Below are 16,128 nucleotides of genomic sequence, written 5' to 3' on the forward strand. Positions count from 1 at the left end.
TGATGACTTGCAAAAGTGATGTGTTATACCTGTTCGAATCCAACCAGAACATCCAGCTGTTGGAATTGTTATTCACCTGCAACTTGCATTGTGAACGAGGTTAGAAACATTGTGGGACGACGTAAACCATTCCTGTAACGGGGGCAAAATTCTAACGCACTGATTGGATTAGTTTAGAAAACATTTGTATGTTCAAGTAATCAACGCACGTTCATTTAGAATAAAATGGCAACAAAAAAAACACATTCATGAAACAAATGTCATCAATTTATTTGTGTTTCAAACTGCATGTCGTAATTTCATTACAGTGTATACTATTTACAGGGCAAACAAATACTTTAAACATTTGAACCAGAGCTGCATATGTCCGCTCAATCAGAAATCATCTTTACATTTCTGTCACACAACATGTAACGCTTCAGCGATCCAGATTGAACAGAGCCCCTAATTTTGATTTCTATACCTTAATTCTAACTCTTCACACCGCATGCTTATATAATGGTAAGGCATTCACATTTCTCTCAAAATGTGTTAATAATTGAAAAAGGAATACACGTGTATTATATTTATAAAGTGGTAATCAAATCTATAGAGAAGCATATGAAGTGACTTGTTCACCCTTCATGTATGTTAAAGCACACCTCAACACACTCAGCAAATGACAGTAGCAGCCTTCTAAAACCATTTGACTAAAAATACAAATACAAAGAGAAAGAATTCAACAAACAAAACATCCTATACCATAGTCATTCCCAACTCGCTGCTATGGCAACGTGACAGCCGACTACCTTTGTAAGCAAATCACCAACAGCCGCCACCACAGTTCAACCAACCAATCCTGTGTCTCTCAGTACTGTAGATGTCAGGTGAAGAGCATGTAGTGATGGGGGACTGAGGCGTTGGTTGTGTCTCAAATGGTACCCTATTCCCTATAGAGGCTCTGGTGAAAGTAGTGCACTAATATGATGGTATAGGGTGTCATGTTGGGTGGAACTCTGTCAAACACTTGCAGTGACTGAAACATGTCATTGTAACCTGTCAAATCAGTCACACCACGGAGTTCAAAGAAGTCCCATTCCATTTCTGGATGATTGACAGAACACAGAGATTTCTGACACATTCTTGAAGTTACAGAGCAGGGTTGGGGTCAATTCCTTTTCAATGAAGTCAATTCAGGAAGTAAACTGAAATTCTAATTCCAATTTACCGCAATGCTTAGCTATGAGACATTTTTTAAATTGGAATTTCATTTTACTTCTTCAATTATACAAATTGAAATGGAAATGGCCCCAACCGTTGCAGCGTTCCCGAAGTCTCAGCGCCCCGCCTTCTACCTGCCACAGCGACAACAATCAGTGGTACTGCATCCGTACGGACCGGCCAATGAGGAGGAAAAGGAGTCCTGCCAGCAGGCAGAAGGAGATGCCGACGGGGGCGAAGAAGAAGGACAGGCCGTAGTGGATGGTGAGGTCAAAGGTGGGACAAATAGAGGAGCGCTGGTGGTCCACATAGACCTGTACCACATCCAGCACCTCCACCCACAGCACATACATCACCACCACAACAAGAAGGAACAGAGCTGTGGGGAGCAGGAAGGGTGAGAGAGAGAGACAGTGGTAGACTATCAGATTGGCTGCAGCAGATATTTGTATTAGTGATGGTATTGATGAGCTCTTCGTCTTTGTACATCTCTTCAAGAGAGATAAACTGTTGTGCTCAAGCCTATCTTAAATGTTGTATCCTAAAAATGATGATGATATAGGCCAATAACTCACCAGATGTCAGGAAGAGCACACCCCCAGCCTTATATAGACGGTGACTGGCAAATGGGGCGGCGCAGATGATGAAGAACCCACCTAAAACGACGGCAGCCACCCCAATTAGCATGAAGATACTCCAGAAGCCTCTGTAGACTGGACAATAGAAATGTCAATCATTGTTAGAACCATGGCAACCAGTGAGCAACAGAATTATACTTTAATTTGAATACTCACTCACAATCTCAAAGTAGGCTACATGGCAATGGCATATAAAATATATATACACAGAGAGAGAGAGAAAGAGAGAGAGAGAGAGAAAGAGAGAAAAGCACTTACTGATTGCGGAGTCATATGCGGTGGCGTTGTGAGTCTGTTGAAACACAGGAAAGGGGAAGAGGTAGGCGTGTGTGCAGACTTTAGAGTGGGGCTGATTGGCTAGGGAGAGACAAACAGGCCCATTGTTAGATACATTAAATCATATCACATTATAGAACTAATAAAAAAGCAATAGGTTGTGGCACTGGCATTAGCAAATATCCTCTCCCCATCAAGGGCCCTTATATTACAAAGACAGCATATACTAGTAGGATCAATACAGAGACTAAGCTGGCATTGTCTTCAGGTTTTATCGAATGCATTAAATTTGATAATTGAATTAAATCTAATCTAATTTGTACTCGTAATACTTTATTTTTATCTATTTATCTTCCTCCTCTCCCTCTCTCCTCTGCGGAATTCAGCAGACCCTCGCAAGGTCGTTCCCTGAGCTTTAGGGTGTTTGTGACAATGACCCTCCCTGGATGTTCCCTATTAGAGATTTTCAACACATTTCATCAGATGGAAAAGGACTTGAATAACATCACATGATACAGCCTTTCCATAGAGTCACATGACATAACATCTCATGATAGGAGTCTCATACTACGTCAAAGCATCAGAAGTCACATTCGATAAACAAGTGATTTACCTTCATGACTTTCATGAAATGTTTGCATTGTTCTACTGTCCCTGTACTGGCCCAAATGTAGATGAAAGAAAGTAATGGGATAGAGTGAAAGAGCGTGAGAGTAGAGAATGGAGAGGTAGGGTCTAAAGCTTCAGTCATATGTGTTTCCCAATATCCAAACATGCATACAAACACATGCGTTGTACACGCCTACTAAAAGGCACTGGGGCTGTTACACACTTTGTCCGAGTATACAAACCAGCATATTGTGTAAAGATACCAACTGTTGGTTGTTCTGGCTGAATTCCAATATGAATTACATGCCAGCATAATTTGACTTGCAGACCGCATGAGGCCTGTAAACCATGAGGTTCCTAACATCACTGTGATATGGTAAAACTTGATCATCAAAGTAAGGCTTGTAATATATGTAATGCATTTTCAAAAACAGTTTAATTAGTGATAACATTCACCTACAGTCAAAACGCACTCGGTGAAGTCCAAAGGACTGAAGATGAATGAATTCAATAACCATGTCTCTGTTACAAACAAAGGTAGTCATGCGTAGTAACTACAATTCCCTTTAAAAGGTAAGGCACACTGGGAAATTATATTGGAGGCATGGCTTAGTGGGCGACGTGGCTTTCAATTAGTTATTTTTGGCCAACCGTAAGTGGAAGTGTTGTATCAGTTTTAGTGGTCTATGGTTATGTTAATTAAAGTTTGAGTGTGTCTGTTTACAGCAATGTATTCTTTTGAAATGGTTACATAAGCACATGTAGCAATCAAAACATGTTAATATTATTGTAATGTCCTTAACCCAACACTGAGTGACCTCATAAAGAGATATAGACTTCTTGATGTAATGGTTAAAAATACTATATGAGGTGTTATTGCTTTCACAATTACTGTAAATTATATACACTTGCTAGTATTAAAAATAGCATATGAGGTGTTATTGCCTCACATTGAAAGTGTAATTCACACTCTTGAAAGTGTTAATTCACACTGTTGAAGTGTGACATCGTTTAATATTTTAAAAGTATGGACCCATATAGACACTTGCTCAGTGTTAAATTTAACAGAATTTGCAGAATATGTTATCTGACTTACTGATCCAGAACTTCAAGAGGGTGTCATCGTCCAGGTTTCCCCCGAAGGAGCACCTCCAGAAGAAGCCCTCGTGGTAGAAGGTGGTGTCTGGGGGGAACCCCCTACCGGGTTCCACCAGAATCATGTCACCACGCTGAGGGAAGATAATAATAGTAACAACACATTAGTAGAACCCTCCATCATAAGTCCTTCATATTACAGCCGTAACAATGACATAATAACATGTCATAAAGTCTTAGTCGTCTTCACATTTTGCCTGGTATTTTCTTTTCTAGCATTAGCCATAATGTCATGTATTATGTCGTACCTTGCCAACTGGTTCACATAAATGTTGTCACAGTATATGGTGCTAGTGCTACAACTGCTGACTGTAAGGTCAAGGGTCACGCTGAGGGAGCACCTTTAGCTTTTTTTGATCGTATGGATATCATGCAGACATTCCTTTGTCATTGCTCATTGTGAGAAGCTGGATCTGCTGTAGTGAGTGATATTTGATATTCAACTACATATCACTGTGGTGTTGTATTTCTATCACTCAGGAATCCAACGTGTCTCATTTGCTGGATGGTTGCAGAGCAACTGCATTAAACAGTGTCTGGTTTCACTAGCAGCCCCTAGGGAGGTATGTATACTGTAGTGGGGTGCGACTTTTGCTATAGGGACGGGGTGGTTATTTCCCCCCACACATTCTGAAATTGCATTTTTGTCCCCCCCAGTTTTATCATAATTGTTGTTGTTTTTTAAACCGCGACTGTGTGCTTTAGGCCTCTGACGCCTTGAGCAGACTGATAGCGTCATTGCATCAATGCTGCATAATAAATTCTGCAGTCAAACTTTTCATTATGTAATCGAAAATTGTGAGCAACAAAAGTTCACATTCACCTTTTGCTACTATTTCTGCCAAGTCTACTCAAACAATTTGATGCACACATTGGATATATCCAACGTATGCACCACACAGAACACAGAACACACTGCAACTTCCTCTGCAACACAATGCTGCAAGGCAAATGCAGCTTTCTATGGGAAATGAATGTACTTCTGGTGTACCAAAAAGCAATGACGCTGTCGGTGTAATCGAGGCTGTTTGACCAGGCAACCAATGTTTTTCTAAAGCCAATGAAGCATGTTGAATTAGTTTTCTTCCTATGAATTTGGCTCTAGTATTTGAACGGTTTAATCAGTGACAAAACCACACATAATGACTGGGGGAAATGAATTGATCTTCTGCTCTAAGAAAGATGAAATACACAATGATGCTGGTGATCTTCCTTCTGCTTTCCTGAACCTGTCAATACCTCTCTGATGCATTTCAATCATTCAAGCATTCTCATTTAGACTTCAATTTGGCATTACCTGATTTGACATATCTTATTGTTATTTCTAAGGCCAGATTAAAAAGTATCATCAAATCATTTTTACACATTAGTTTCAGATACCCCCAAGTGCCCTAAAATAGAAAATAAAATAGTGTGGTGGTCCATGTTATTACTTTTTAAAAACAAATATGTCTTAATAGGGCAGTAATATAATACAGGAAATGCTTTTCAGAGGAATTGACTGTAGGCTACTTCAGCATTGTAAAGGTCTGCCACCCCCCCACCTCTGGCTCATATTGTAAAGGTTTGCCCCCCCCCCCACCCCCCACCTCTGGCTCATATTGTAAAGGTCTGCCCCCCCCACCTCTGGCTCATATTGTAAAGGTCTGTCCCCCCCCCTCCCACACACACATTTTTGTTCTAGCCCAGCACCAACACAGCTGATGGAAGTAATTATATAAACATCAAGGCTTTGATTAGTGGAATCAGGTTTGACCTTGACCCCGACACCACTTCCTCTAAGGAGACTCCAACCAGAAAAGGAACAACTTTCCTTGACTTCTATGGTCTATAATCAGTCTCTGACCAGCTGATCCTCCCAGAATACCCAAACCCACCATAACCCTAACCTCCAACCCCTAACCCTCAATTCAGCAAATAGAGACAAAACAACAGTCTTAGCCAATGTTACCCCCAATCTTACACCAATGACTACCTTTTTCGTCTCCTTTGTTTGTATTTTATGACCACTGATATAAAGAGAAAAGAGGACCAGGAAAAGGAACATCCCAGAGAGGCTACACAAAACCTTATCTTACTTTCACCTGCTGTTTCCACCTGCTGTAATGCTGGTTTTTAAATGAAAAGTTATTACATTATTACATGATTATTACATAGGTAATAATTAGTGGACTATAGTATATAATAGGTAAATATTGGACTAAAATATTTGAAGTATAACAACAGAAAATCTCATGACAGTAATCAGGAAGCTCCATGTTCCTTACCTCTATGGCATTGCCCCCAGGTCCTATGGTTCTGTTAGTTTCTTCGTCGCATGTCTCAGAGGCCAGGAGCCAGTAATCTGTCCCGAAGGAGAGGAGGACAAACATGGCTGCCAGAGCCCCGAACAACCCCGCGAAGAACAGAGCCACACTCAGCTTCATGGTGCAGGACAGGCCAGACACACTGCCACTGTATGGAGAACCTTGGCCCAATCAGCTAGCCCTGTATGTGCTTGTGTGTTCCTCTGAGAAGTCAAGCACACTCTTTTCCCGCAGTCGGAGTGTGTCTGTCAATGCTGGGTCCACTAACACACTTCTAGAGCTATGTGTGTATATTCCCAGTGTCCCAATATGTTCCAAGCTGAGATTCTTTCTCCAAGATGGAATGTCACTATGCTGTGTATTGGTCTTATCCTGGCTCTTCTCTGTTTGTCTCTTTGTGGGTTGCTGAGAACGGGAATGGGCTGGGCTGGACTGGACTGGACTGGGCAGGAGGAGATAGTCAGGGAACTCACAGGGGCGTGGATCCCTCTCCCTGTGCTATTTTGGGTGGCTGATTGAAGGTGCCTGCTGCCCACACTCTCCCGACTGTCACGGGAGTGGTCTGGGGTTAGGGGGGGGGGGGGGGGGGGGTAGGGGTGGGGGGTCCAACACAGAAATATCTACCAGCAACTGGACACCCCCCACATACACAAGAAAATCATAGAGGGAGGGGGTAAGCAGTGAGACAGAAACGTTGCCTCCCCCAAGTTAAAGCCCATCACCCATGGTGGGACCACCACACACACACACACACACTCACAACCCCAAGCCACCGCCCCATGTTGGGACCACCACACACACTCACAACCCCAGGCCACCGCCCCATGTTGGGACCACCACACACACACACTCACAACCCCAAGCCACCGCCCCATGTTGGGACCACCACACACACTCACAACCCCAAGCCACCGCCCCATGGTGGGACCACCACACACACTCACAACCCCAAGCCACCGCCCCATGTTGGGACCACCACACACACTCACAACCCCAAGCCACCGCCCCATGGTGGGACCACCACACACACTCACAACCCCAAGCCACCGCCCCATGTTGGGACCACCACACACGCACACTCACAACCCCAAGCCACCGCCCCATGTTGGGACCACCACACACACTCACAACCCCAAGCCACCGCCCCATGTTGGGACCACCACACACACTCACAACCCCAAGCCACCGCCCCATGTTGAGACCACCACACACACTCACAACCCCAAGCCACCGCCCCATGGTGGGACCACCACACACACTCACAACCCCAAGCCACCGCCCCATGGTGGGACCACCACACACACTCACAACCCCAAGCCACCGCCCCATGGTGGGACCACCACACACACTCACAACCCCAAGCCACCGCCCTATGGTGGGATGTGGCGATAGTAGGTGGTGGGTATTGAAAACAGGATGTGTCACTTCCATGGGATCCACAGTTGTCATCTGACTCCATGACAGCAGAGACAGAGATGATGTGACGCCAAACTCTCTTATCTTCTCTGAGATCTGGCTGATAGAACGGCCAGGGCCTCCAACGTTTTATTACTCCACTCGCATCTGTACAGTTTAATTGGCTTGGCAGCATAGCCTACTGTAATTTAATATCACACGTAATACTTTAGCACAGTTATAGCAGTGAGGGACCCTTCTGATTGGAAATAAACAAAGTACTGAGCACTCTGAGAGCAGGATGGTGCAACATATTGGTAGTGGACTGAGCAAGTACCAGTATACACTTTAAAGCGATTTGAGAACTTGTAAATTCGCTGTATAAATAGAGAGCAGTATTACTCTATAAACAATAACACAAAGCTATTTTCCAGCCAGGTTGTAGCCAATGGCCTGGCTGAGTGTGAGTGGAACTGAGCTTAGCTGGCTGCTCATTAGCGTGTAACAGGGATATTTAGCACATTGCCCATAGAAACACACTGCCATACACGCACACACTCACACACACACTCACACGCACGCACACACACACACACACACACACACACACACACACACACACACACACACACACACACACACACACACACACACACACACACACACACACACACACGCACACACCACACACACGCACACACACACACACACACACACACCACTCACACGCACACACAACACACACACACCACACACACACACACACACAGGGATATTTAGCACATCGACAATAGAGGCACACAGCCTAATTAGCACAGTGCTGCCACTGAGGACACAGGAAGCAAACTATGGGCTTTTCTCCGCTTCTCTTTACTTTCCACTTTTATCTCCTCTCCTCTGAGATCGGAATGCAGATGTGGGATCTTAATTTAATCACTCTTTTGTTGCTGAGAGTTTTCCTGCATAGCAGGAAATGCAAACTTGTAGCATATTCTAGGTTTAAAAAGGCTTCTAAAGTTTGTAATTTCCACTTTAAAATGTCAGACTTGATTTGCCCTAATGAAAAATGTATCAATCCCTACAAACAAGGTCCATGAATTATAATTCACATAATAATTCCCATTTCCTGTTGCTGCCGGGATATTTTCCTGCTGTATTAAACTGGCTCAAATGAAGATCCTACATCTAAAAACAAATACTTTTATCCCCCATTACCCCTTTGAGAGTAACTGGGGGAAAAACCACCAACTAGCTCTCACAGTCTCACGTCAGAATTAGACGTTCATCCATGTTTCTCAAACGTCAAATTTCGAAGTAGTTTCAAATGTCTAAGTTTTTACAGGTTAAGTTCAGGAATTCATTCCAAAGTTTAAAGGTTAGGGTTAAGTTCAGGCATTAACTACAAACTATTAAGCTTATGCATTAACTCTGAATGGTTATGGTAAGGGTTACGTTTTGGTATAGGCTTAAAATATATATATGGGAAAAAAAGCTATATTACTGGATTTGAAATTGCAACCTTTGAAATCAGAAGTACATGCTTACATACTTACAGCCATCCACCATCCTTGTCCACAGTGTCCTAGCTAAAGTGAAACCTACTTAAAAAGGTAACAGCACTCACTGTTGCCCCTAGTTGCCGGTTTCGATGTCATTCCCGACTTGAATCGCAGATTCCTGTATTGAAGACTTTTCCTTAGTTTCGGGTTTAAAAATGAATATCAATAAGTCAGTCTTATTTCCACTCAAGGATTGTGTTTTACAGGAAGTATGTGGTATCCCAATTAAAGATAAGGTTACGTATGTTGGGTTTGTTATATGCATGGATGAAAAACAAAGGAGTGAATTAAACTTTAACCCCATTATTGAGAAAACAAAGAATAAATTGAACCTCTGGTTGCTGAGATATAAGCCTCACAATCTACGGAAAGATATTCTCACTAATACCCAAGAACAAGCAGGTCTTGAGGTTTTAGATTTCAATACTCTAAATAATACTTTTTAAATTAATTGGATTCTGAAGTATATTAAGAACCAGAACAGTATTTGGAATGTATTCCCTAAGTATATATTTGACTCTGTTGGTGGTTTAGAATTTTTGCTTCGATATAATTTTGATGTTGATAAAATCCCAGGAAAATTGGTCAAATTCCATAAGCAGGCAATTTTAGCTTGGATGTTAGCATATTAACACAATTTTTCTCCTCACAGATACTTTCCATGGAACAACAAAATAGACGATTTAAAAATAAGTCTCTTTTTTTTAGTAGCTGGTTTGAGAATAAAATTATTTTGGTTGGTCAGTTACTGAATGACCAACCATTCTCTCATATGGGGAATTTCTTGATGAATTTAAAATTCCAATAACCCCAAAAGAATATGCAATTGTTTTGATGCGATTCCAATGGGTGTTGTATCTCTTTTAAATTCCTCTGTGGTTGATGTAAGTAACATAGATTTACATGAAAATATATTCATTGGCAATATTAACGTCAAATATAAATGTAGTAATAAACAGATTAGGAATATTGTTTGTGATACTACAATTCCCTCAGCAAGATTATTTTGGCCAAATATCTATGGTGATATACAATGGGGGAAAGCATGGAAAATTGCTAACAAATATTATATCAGTAACAAGGTAAAGGAAGTTTCATTTAAAATGTTACATAGAATATATCCTGTGAAACATGTTTTGGGAAGATTCAAGCTGAATATTGACTATAAATGTGATTTCGGTGGAATGGAGAAGGAGACCATTTTGCATTTGTTTTTTTGCCTGTATTTATAGTATAATTTTTTGGGATTGACATACAGAATTTTGTTACAAAAAAAATATGACCGGATGTACTATTAAATGGTTTTGATATAATGATTTATTTCAGAAATTCTGACATAGATTAAGTATATTTAATTCAACTGCTAATAATACTAGGTAAATGTAATATTCACAAATGCTAATGATCTAATTCGATCTTTTTTCACTTTATAAATGAATTTAAACAATATGGCACTACTTTAACAAAATGAAAAACAAAACGGCAATTAAAACTTGTATTATTAATGAATATGATTTGTTTGTTTAGGATTTCTGGCAATGTACATAGTTTGTATGTATGCTTGTTTGCATGTGACTATTCCTCTTTTGTTTGTTGATATTTGTTAATAAAAAATGTAAAATGTAAAAAAATACTAACTTGTATCACAGGTGACCTGGCTGAAAAACACATAGTTCAGGGGCAGACAAATAACAAATAAGCACTTTGCACAGAAGTACATAAGGAATAAAGCAAGCAAGCCTAACGTTGTTGGTTATTGTGAGAGCCATGGTCTAATAAGCTGAGAGATTTCCAGTGGGTCTCTTTGATCCCTCTGTGTCACTGTCAGGAGAATTTTAAATCCCAATGAAAATAACAATCAATCAATAGCTTTGACCAATCCCCGAGGTTTATAACACCATGGGTTTAATAATAATTAGTCAAAGACTCAGCTTATGCAAAAGGTTTGTGCAGTTTATTCACGAGAACGTTCTGAAGTCCACAATACAAAGACGTCCATTTTATTGCGGCGAACATACTTCCGCAAACAGTAGATATCATACGCACATACATACACACGAACAGTAGGTATCCTAAACACATACTGTATCATTACCCAGCAGACAAAGATTATGGAGACCGTGAGAAGCACTCCATGTCCTCCCCCAAGATTAGGGAGACCGTGAGAAGCACTCCCTGTCCTCCCCCAAGATTAGGGAGACCGTGAGAAGCACTCCCTGTCCTCCCCCAAGATTAGGGAGGCCGTGAGAAGCACTCCCTGTCCTCCCCCAAGATTAGGGAGACCGTGAGAAGCACTCCCTGTCCTCCCCCAAGATTAGGGAGACCGTGAGAAGCACTCCATGTCCTCCCCCAAGATTAGGGAGACCGTGAGAAGCACTCCATGTCCTCCCCCAAGATTAGGGAGACCGTGAGAAGCACTCCCTGTCCTCCCCCAAGATTAGTGAGACCGTGAGAAGCACTCCCTGTCCTCCCCCAAGATTAGGGAGACCGTGAGAAGCACTCCCTGTCCTCCCCCAAGATTAGGGAGGCCGTGAGAAGCACTCCATGTCCTCCCCCAAGATTAGGGAGACCGTGAGAAGCACTCCCTGTCCTCCCCCAAGATTAGGGAGACCGTGAGAAGTACTCCCTGCCCTCTCCCAAGATTAGGGAGACTTTGAGAAGTACTCCCTGCCCTCTCCCAAGATTAGGGAGACCTTGAGAAGCACTCCCTGTCCTCCCCCAAGATTAGGGAGGCCGTGAGAAGCACTCCCTGTCCTCCCCCAAGATTAGGGAGGCCGTGAGAAGTACTCCCTGCCCTCCCCCAAGTTTAGGGAGGCCGTGAGAAGCACTCCCTGTCCTCCCCCAAGATTAGGGAGGCCGTGAGAAGTACTCCCTGCCCTCCCCCAAGATTAGGGAGGCCGTGAGAAGCACTCCCTGTCCTCCCCCAAGATTAGGGAGGCCGTGAGAAGTACTCCCTGTCCTCCCCCAAGATTAGGGAGGCCGTGAGAAGCACTCCCTGTCCTCCCCCAAGATTAGGGAGGCCGTGAGAAGCACTCCCTGTCCTCCCCCAAGATTAGGGAGGCCGTGAGAAGCATTCCCTGTCCTCCCCCAAGATTAGGGAGGCCGTGAGAAGTACTCCCTGCCCTCTCCCATATCTCTCAGTGGCCCCTAGCCAAGGTCGGCAGCGAATTTTGCTCATATAATCTGTGTTTAAGATACTATAAAGACATATTGTACAGATATATTGTTTTACCCTAATTCTGACAAAACTACACACATCATTAATGATACTTTTACTGACTAAAACTACACACATCATTAATCATAATTGTATTATTCTAATCAATTTCATACAATTATATGGTTTCTGGGTGGAATATTCTAATCATTAATTTAAACATATAAATTCCATTAATAGTCACTCTCCAGAGAGATGGAGATAACAGCACATCATACTGTTACTTTTTACATCATTAGTGCTAAGTGACTAGTGCTTTTTGATGTCGGTTCGGTTTTGGTTCCATTATTAAAAAATAATCACGGGTTACGATTTTGGTTTCGATTATTTGGGTTGAATGCTGTATTATTTGATTACTTTATTATTTAATTCCGAGTCATCATCTCATCTTTATAGCGCTACTGCCTATGCTGTCTGACAAAATCACTATTTGTTAGTTCTTCAAAATAAATAAGGCACACTTGTAATTAATTACATGTTAAGTCATTTAGCAGACACACTTGTCCAGAGTGACTAGGGTTTAGTGTCTTGCTCAAGGGCACATAAACTGATTTTTCACCTAGTCATCTCGGGAACAAACAACTTTTTGGTTACTGGTCCAACGCTCTTAATAACCACTAGGCTACCTGCCACTGAATGCCGACTATCAATCACTAAGATCATGCATTTTCAGGTAGAGATACCTTGCGAAGCAACAGCTGCTCTATATCCCCTTACATCACGCATTCTGCTCAACACATATCACTTCAAACACACCAACAGCTGTTTGCATTTTGGTACACAGGAATTACATTAATTTCCAATGAAATGCTGCGTTTGCCTTGCAGCATTGCGTTGCGGAGGCAGTTGCAGTACGTTCGGTGTGGTACATATGTTGGATTTATCGAACGTATGCGTCAAACGTAGACGGCTTGACAGAAATTGTAGCAGAAGGTAGCAGAAGGATGAGGAACTTTGTGCATACATATCCAGATGATATTGCATACTATTTTTTGGCGCAATGACGCTGACGTTTTGGCAGACGAAAAAGAAATACAGACCGGACAAGTAGATGCACAATGGGTTATGGTCATTGTAGTTAATTACAACATTTTATGCGCTAAACAATGCAGAATATTGGCCTGTTGGAAACTACAACTCCCTACTACATAGCAAAGTTATGGCTGGATCTGATCTAGCTCTAGAGAAACTGTGACATGAGCGCATTGAGCTCACAGATATAAACGAATGAAATGGAATTCAAATAATTGAACCGATGTTGGTCAATTAGTTGTTTAAAAACCAAACAATAACTGAGATTTCAGTTAATTCCCAGCACTATACAACATACTGTTACTTTATTACATCATACTGTTACTTTATTACATCATACTATTACTATATTACATCATACTGTTACTTTATTACATCATACTGTTACTTTATTATATCATACTATTACTTTATTAAACACAGACAGAGAGCGCATTGGCGATCTCAGGCAACAGATTACATTTATGTTGGTCTTTAAAGCACTTCCCATCATGTAAGCCGACTGAGACTGATAGTTTGTACAGAGCTTGTATTTGTGTATGCACCATACATTTTAATGGCATCGGACCCAGGCTCTGCATCTGTCCTCGTGCTCCTAGACCTTAGTGCTGCTTTTGATACCATCGATCACCACATTCTTTTGGAGAGATTGGAAACCCAAATTGGTCTACACGGACAAGTTCTGGCCTGGTTTAGATCTTATCTGTCGGAAAGATATCAGTTTGTCTCTGTGAATGGTTTGTCCTCTGACAAATCAACTGTAAATTTTGGTGTTCCTCAAGGTTCCGTTTTAGGACCACTATTGTTTTCACTATATATTTTACCTCTTGGGGATGTTATTCGAAAACATAATGTTAACTTTCACTGCTATGCGGATGACACACAGCTGTACATTTCAATGAAACATGGTGAAGCCCCAAAATTGCCCTTGCTAGAAGCATGTGTTTCAGACATAAGGAAGTGGATGGCTGCAAACTTTCTACTTTTAAACTCGGACAAAACAGAGATGCTTGTTCTAGGTCCCAAGAAACAAAGAGATCTTCTGTTGAATCTGACAATTAATCTTAATGGTTGTACAGTCGTCTCAAATAAAACTGTGAAGGACCTCGGCATTACTCTGGACCCTGATCTCTCTTTTGAAGAACATATCAAGACCATTTCAAGGACAGCTTTTTTCCATCTACGTAACATTGCAAAAATCAGAAACTTTCTGTCCAAAAATGATGCAGAAAAATTAATCCATGCTTTTGTCACTTCTAGGTTAGACTACTGCAATGCTCTACTTTCCGGCTACCCGGATAAAGCACTAAATAAACTTCAGTTGGTGCTAAATACGGCTGCTAGAATCCTGACTAGAACCAAAAAATTTGATCATATTACTCCAGTGCTAGCCTCTCTACACTGGCTCCCTGTCAAAGCAAGGGCTGATTTCAAGGTTTTACTGCTAACCTACAAAGCATTACATGGGCTTGCTCCTACCTATCTCTCTGATTTGGTCCTGCCGTACATACCTACACGTATGCTGCGGTCACAAGACGCAGGCCTCCTAATTGTCCCTAGAATTTCTAAGCAAACAGCTGGAGGCAGGGCTTTCTCCTATAGAGCTCCATTTTTATGGAACGGTCTGCCTACCCATGTCAGAGACGCAAACTCGGTCTCAACTTTTAAGTCTTTACTGAAGACTCATCTCTTCAGTGGGTCATATGATTGAGTGTAGTCTGGCCCAGGAGTGGGAAGGTGCACTGAAAGGCTCTGGAGAAACGAACCGCCCTTGCTGTCTCTGCCTGGCCGGTTCCCCTCTTTCCACTGGGATTCTCTGCCTCTAACCCTATTACAGGGGCTGAGTCACTGGCTTACTGGGGCCCTCTCATGCCGTCCCTGGAAGGGGTGCGTCACCTGAGTGGTTGATTCACTGATGTGGTCATCCTGTCTGGGTTGGCGCCCCCCCTTGGGTTGTGCCATGGCGGAGATCTTTGTGGGCTATATTCGGCCCTGTCTCAGGATGGTAAGTTGGTGGTTGAAGATATCCCTCTAGTGGTGTGGGGGCTGTGCTTTGGCAAAGTGGGTGGGGTTATATCCTTCCTGTTTGGCCCTGTCCGGGGGTGTCCTCGGATGGTTCCACAGTGTCTCCTGACCCCTCCTGTCTCAGCCTCCAGTATTTATGCTGCAGTAGTTTATGTGTCAGGGGGCTAGGGTCAGTTTGTTATATCTGGAGTACTTCTCCTGTCCTATTCGGTGTCCTATGTGAATCTAAGTGTGCGTTCTCTAATTCTCTCCTTCTCTCTCTCGGAGGACCTGAGCCCTAGGACCATGCCCCAGGATTACCTGACATGATGACTCCTTGCTGTCCCCAGTCCACCTGGCCGTGCTGCTGCTCCAGTTTCAACTGTTCTGCCTTCTTATTATTCGAACATGCTGATCATTTATGAACATTTGAACATCTTGGCCATGTTCTGTTTTAATCTCCACCCGGCACAGCCAGAAGAGGACTGGCCACCCCACATATGCTTTCTCTAATTCTCTCTTTTTTTTCTCTCTCTCTCGGAGGACCTGAGCCCTAGGACCATGCCCCAGGACTACCTGACATGATGACTCCTTGCTGTCCCCAGTCCATCTGACTGTGCTGCTGCTCCAGTTTCAACTGTTCTGCCTTATTATTATACGACCATGCTGGTCATTTATGAACATTTGAACATCTTGGCCATGTTCTGTTATAATCTCCACCCGGCACAGCCAGAAGA

The 16,128-nt window shown here is 42.5% G+C and overlaps 1 protein-coding gene across 1 annotated transcript; it reads right to left on the bottom strand.

Moving 5' to 3' along the window:
* Nucleotides 1-245: 245 nt before the first annotated feature.
* tmem182a (transmembrane protein 182a) lies at nucleotides 246-6,645 on the bottom strand. Its single transcript, XM_020462132.2, has 5 exons — nucleotides 6,146-6,645; nucleotides 3,820-3,952; nucleotides 2,097-2,195; nucleotides 1,776-1,913; nucleotides 246-1,579 (listed from the first exon to the last, which is right to left on the bottom strand). The coding sequence occupies exons 1-5, from the start codon at nucleotides 6,302-6,304 to the stop codon at nucleotides 1,353-1,355; spliced, it is 756 nt and encodes a 251-aa protein (XP_020317721.1). The 5' UTR covers nucleotides 6,305-6,645; the 3' UTR covers nucleotides 246-1,352.
* Between the last annotated feature and the right edge of the window lie 9,483 nt (nucleotides 6,646-16,128).

Source organism: Oncorhynchus kisutch, linkage group LG26, assembly GCF_002021735.2.
Source record: "Oncorhynchus kisutch isolate 150728-3 linkage group LG26, Okis_V2, whole genome shotgun sequence".
Classification (NCBI taxonomy): Eukaryota; Metazoa; Chordata; class Actinopteri; order Salmoniformes; family Salmonidae; genus Oncorhynchus; species Oncorhynchus kisutch.

Excerpts from the sequence above, each read along its gene's own strand:
- tmem182a (XM_020462132.2), bottom strand. The coding sequence starts at position 6,304 with ATGAAGCTGAGTGTGGCTCTGTTCTTCGCGGGGTTGTTCGGGGCTCTG. Across the intron at positions 2,196-3,819 it reads CCTCTTGAAGTTCTGGATCA|CCAATCAGCCCCACTCTAAA; the intron begins GTAAGTCAGATA and ends GTCTCTCCCTAG. Across the intron at positions 1,914-2,096 it reads CGCATATGACTCCGCAATCA|TCTACAGAGGCTTCTGGAGT; the intron begins GTAAGTGCTTTT and ends TCTATTGTCCAG.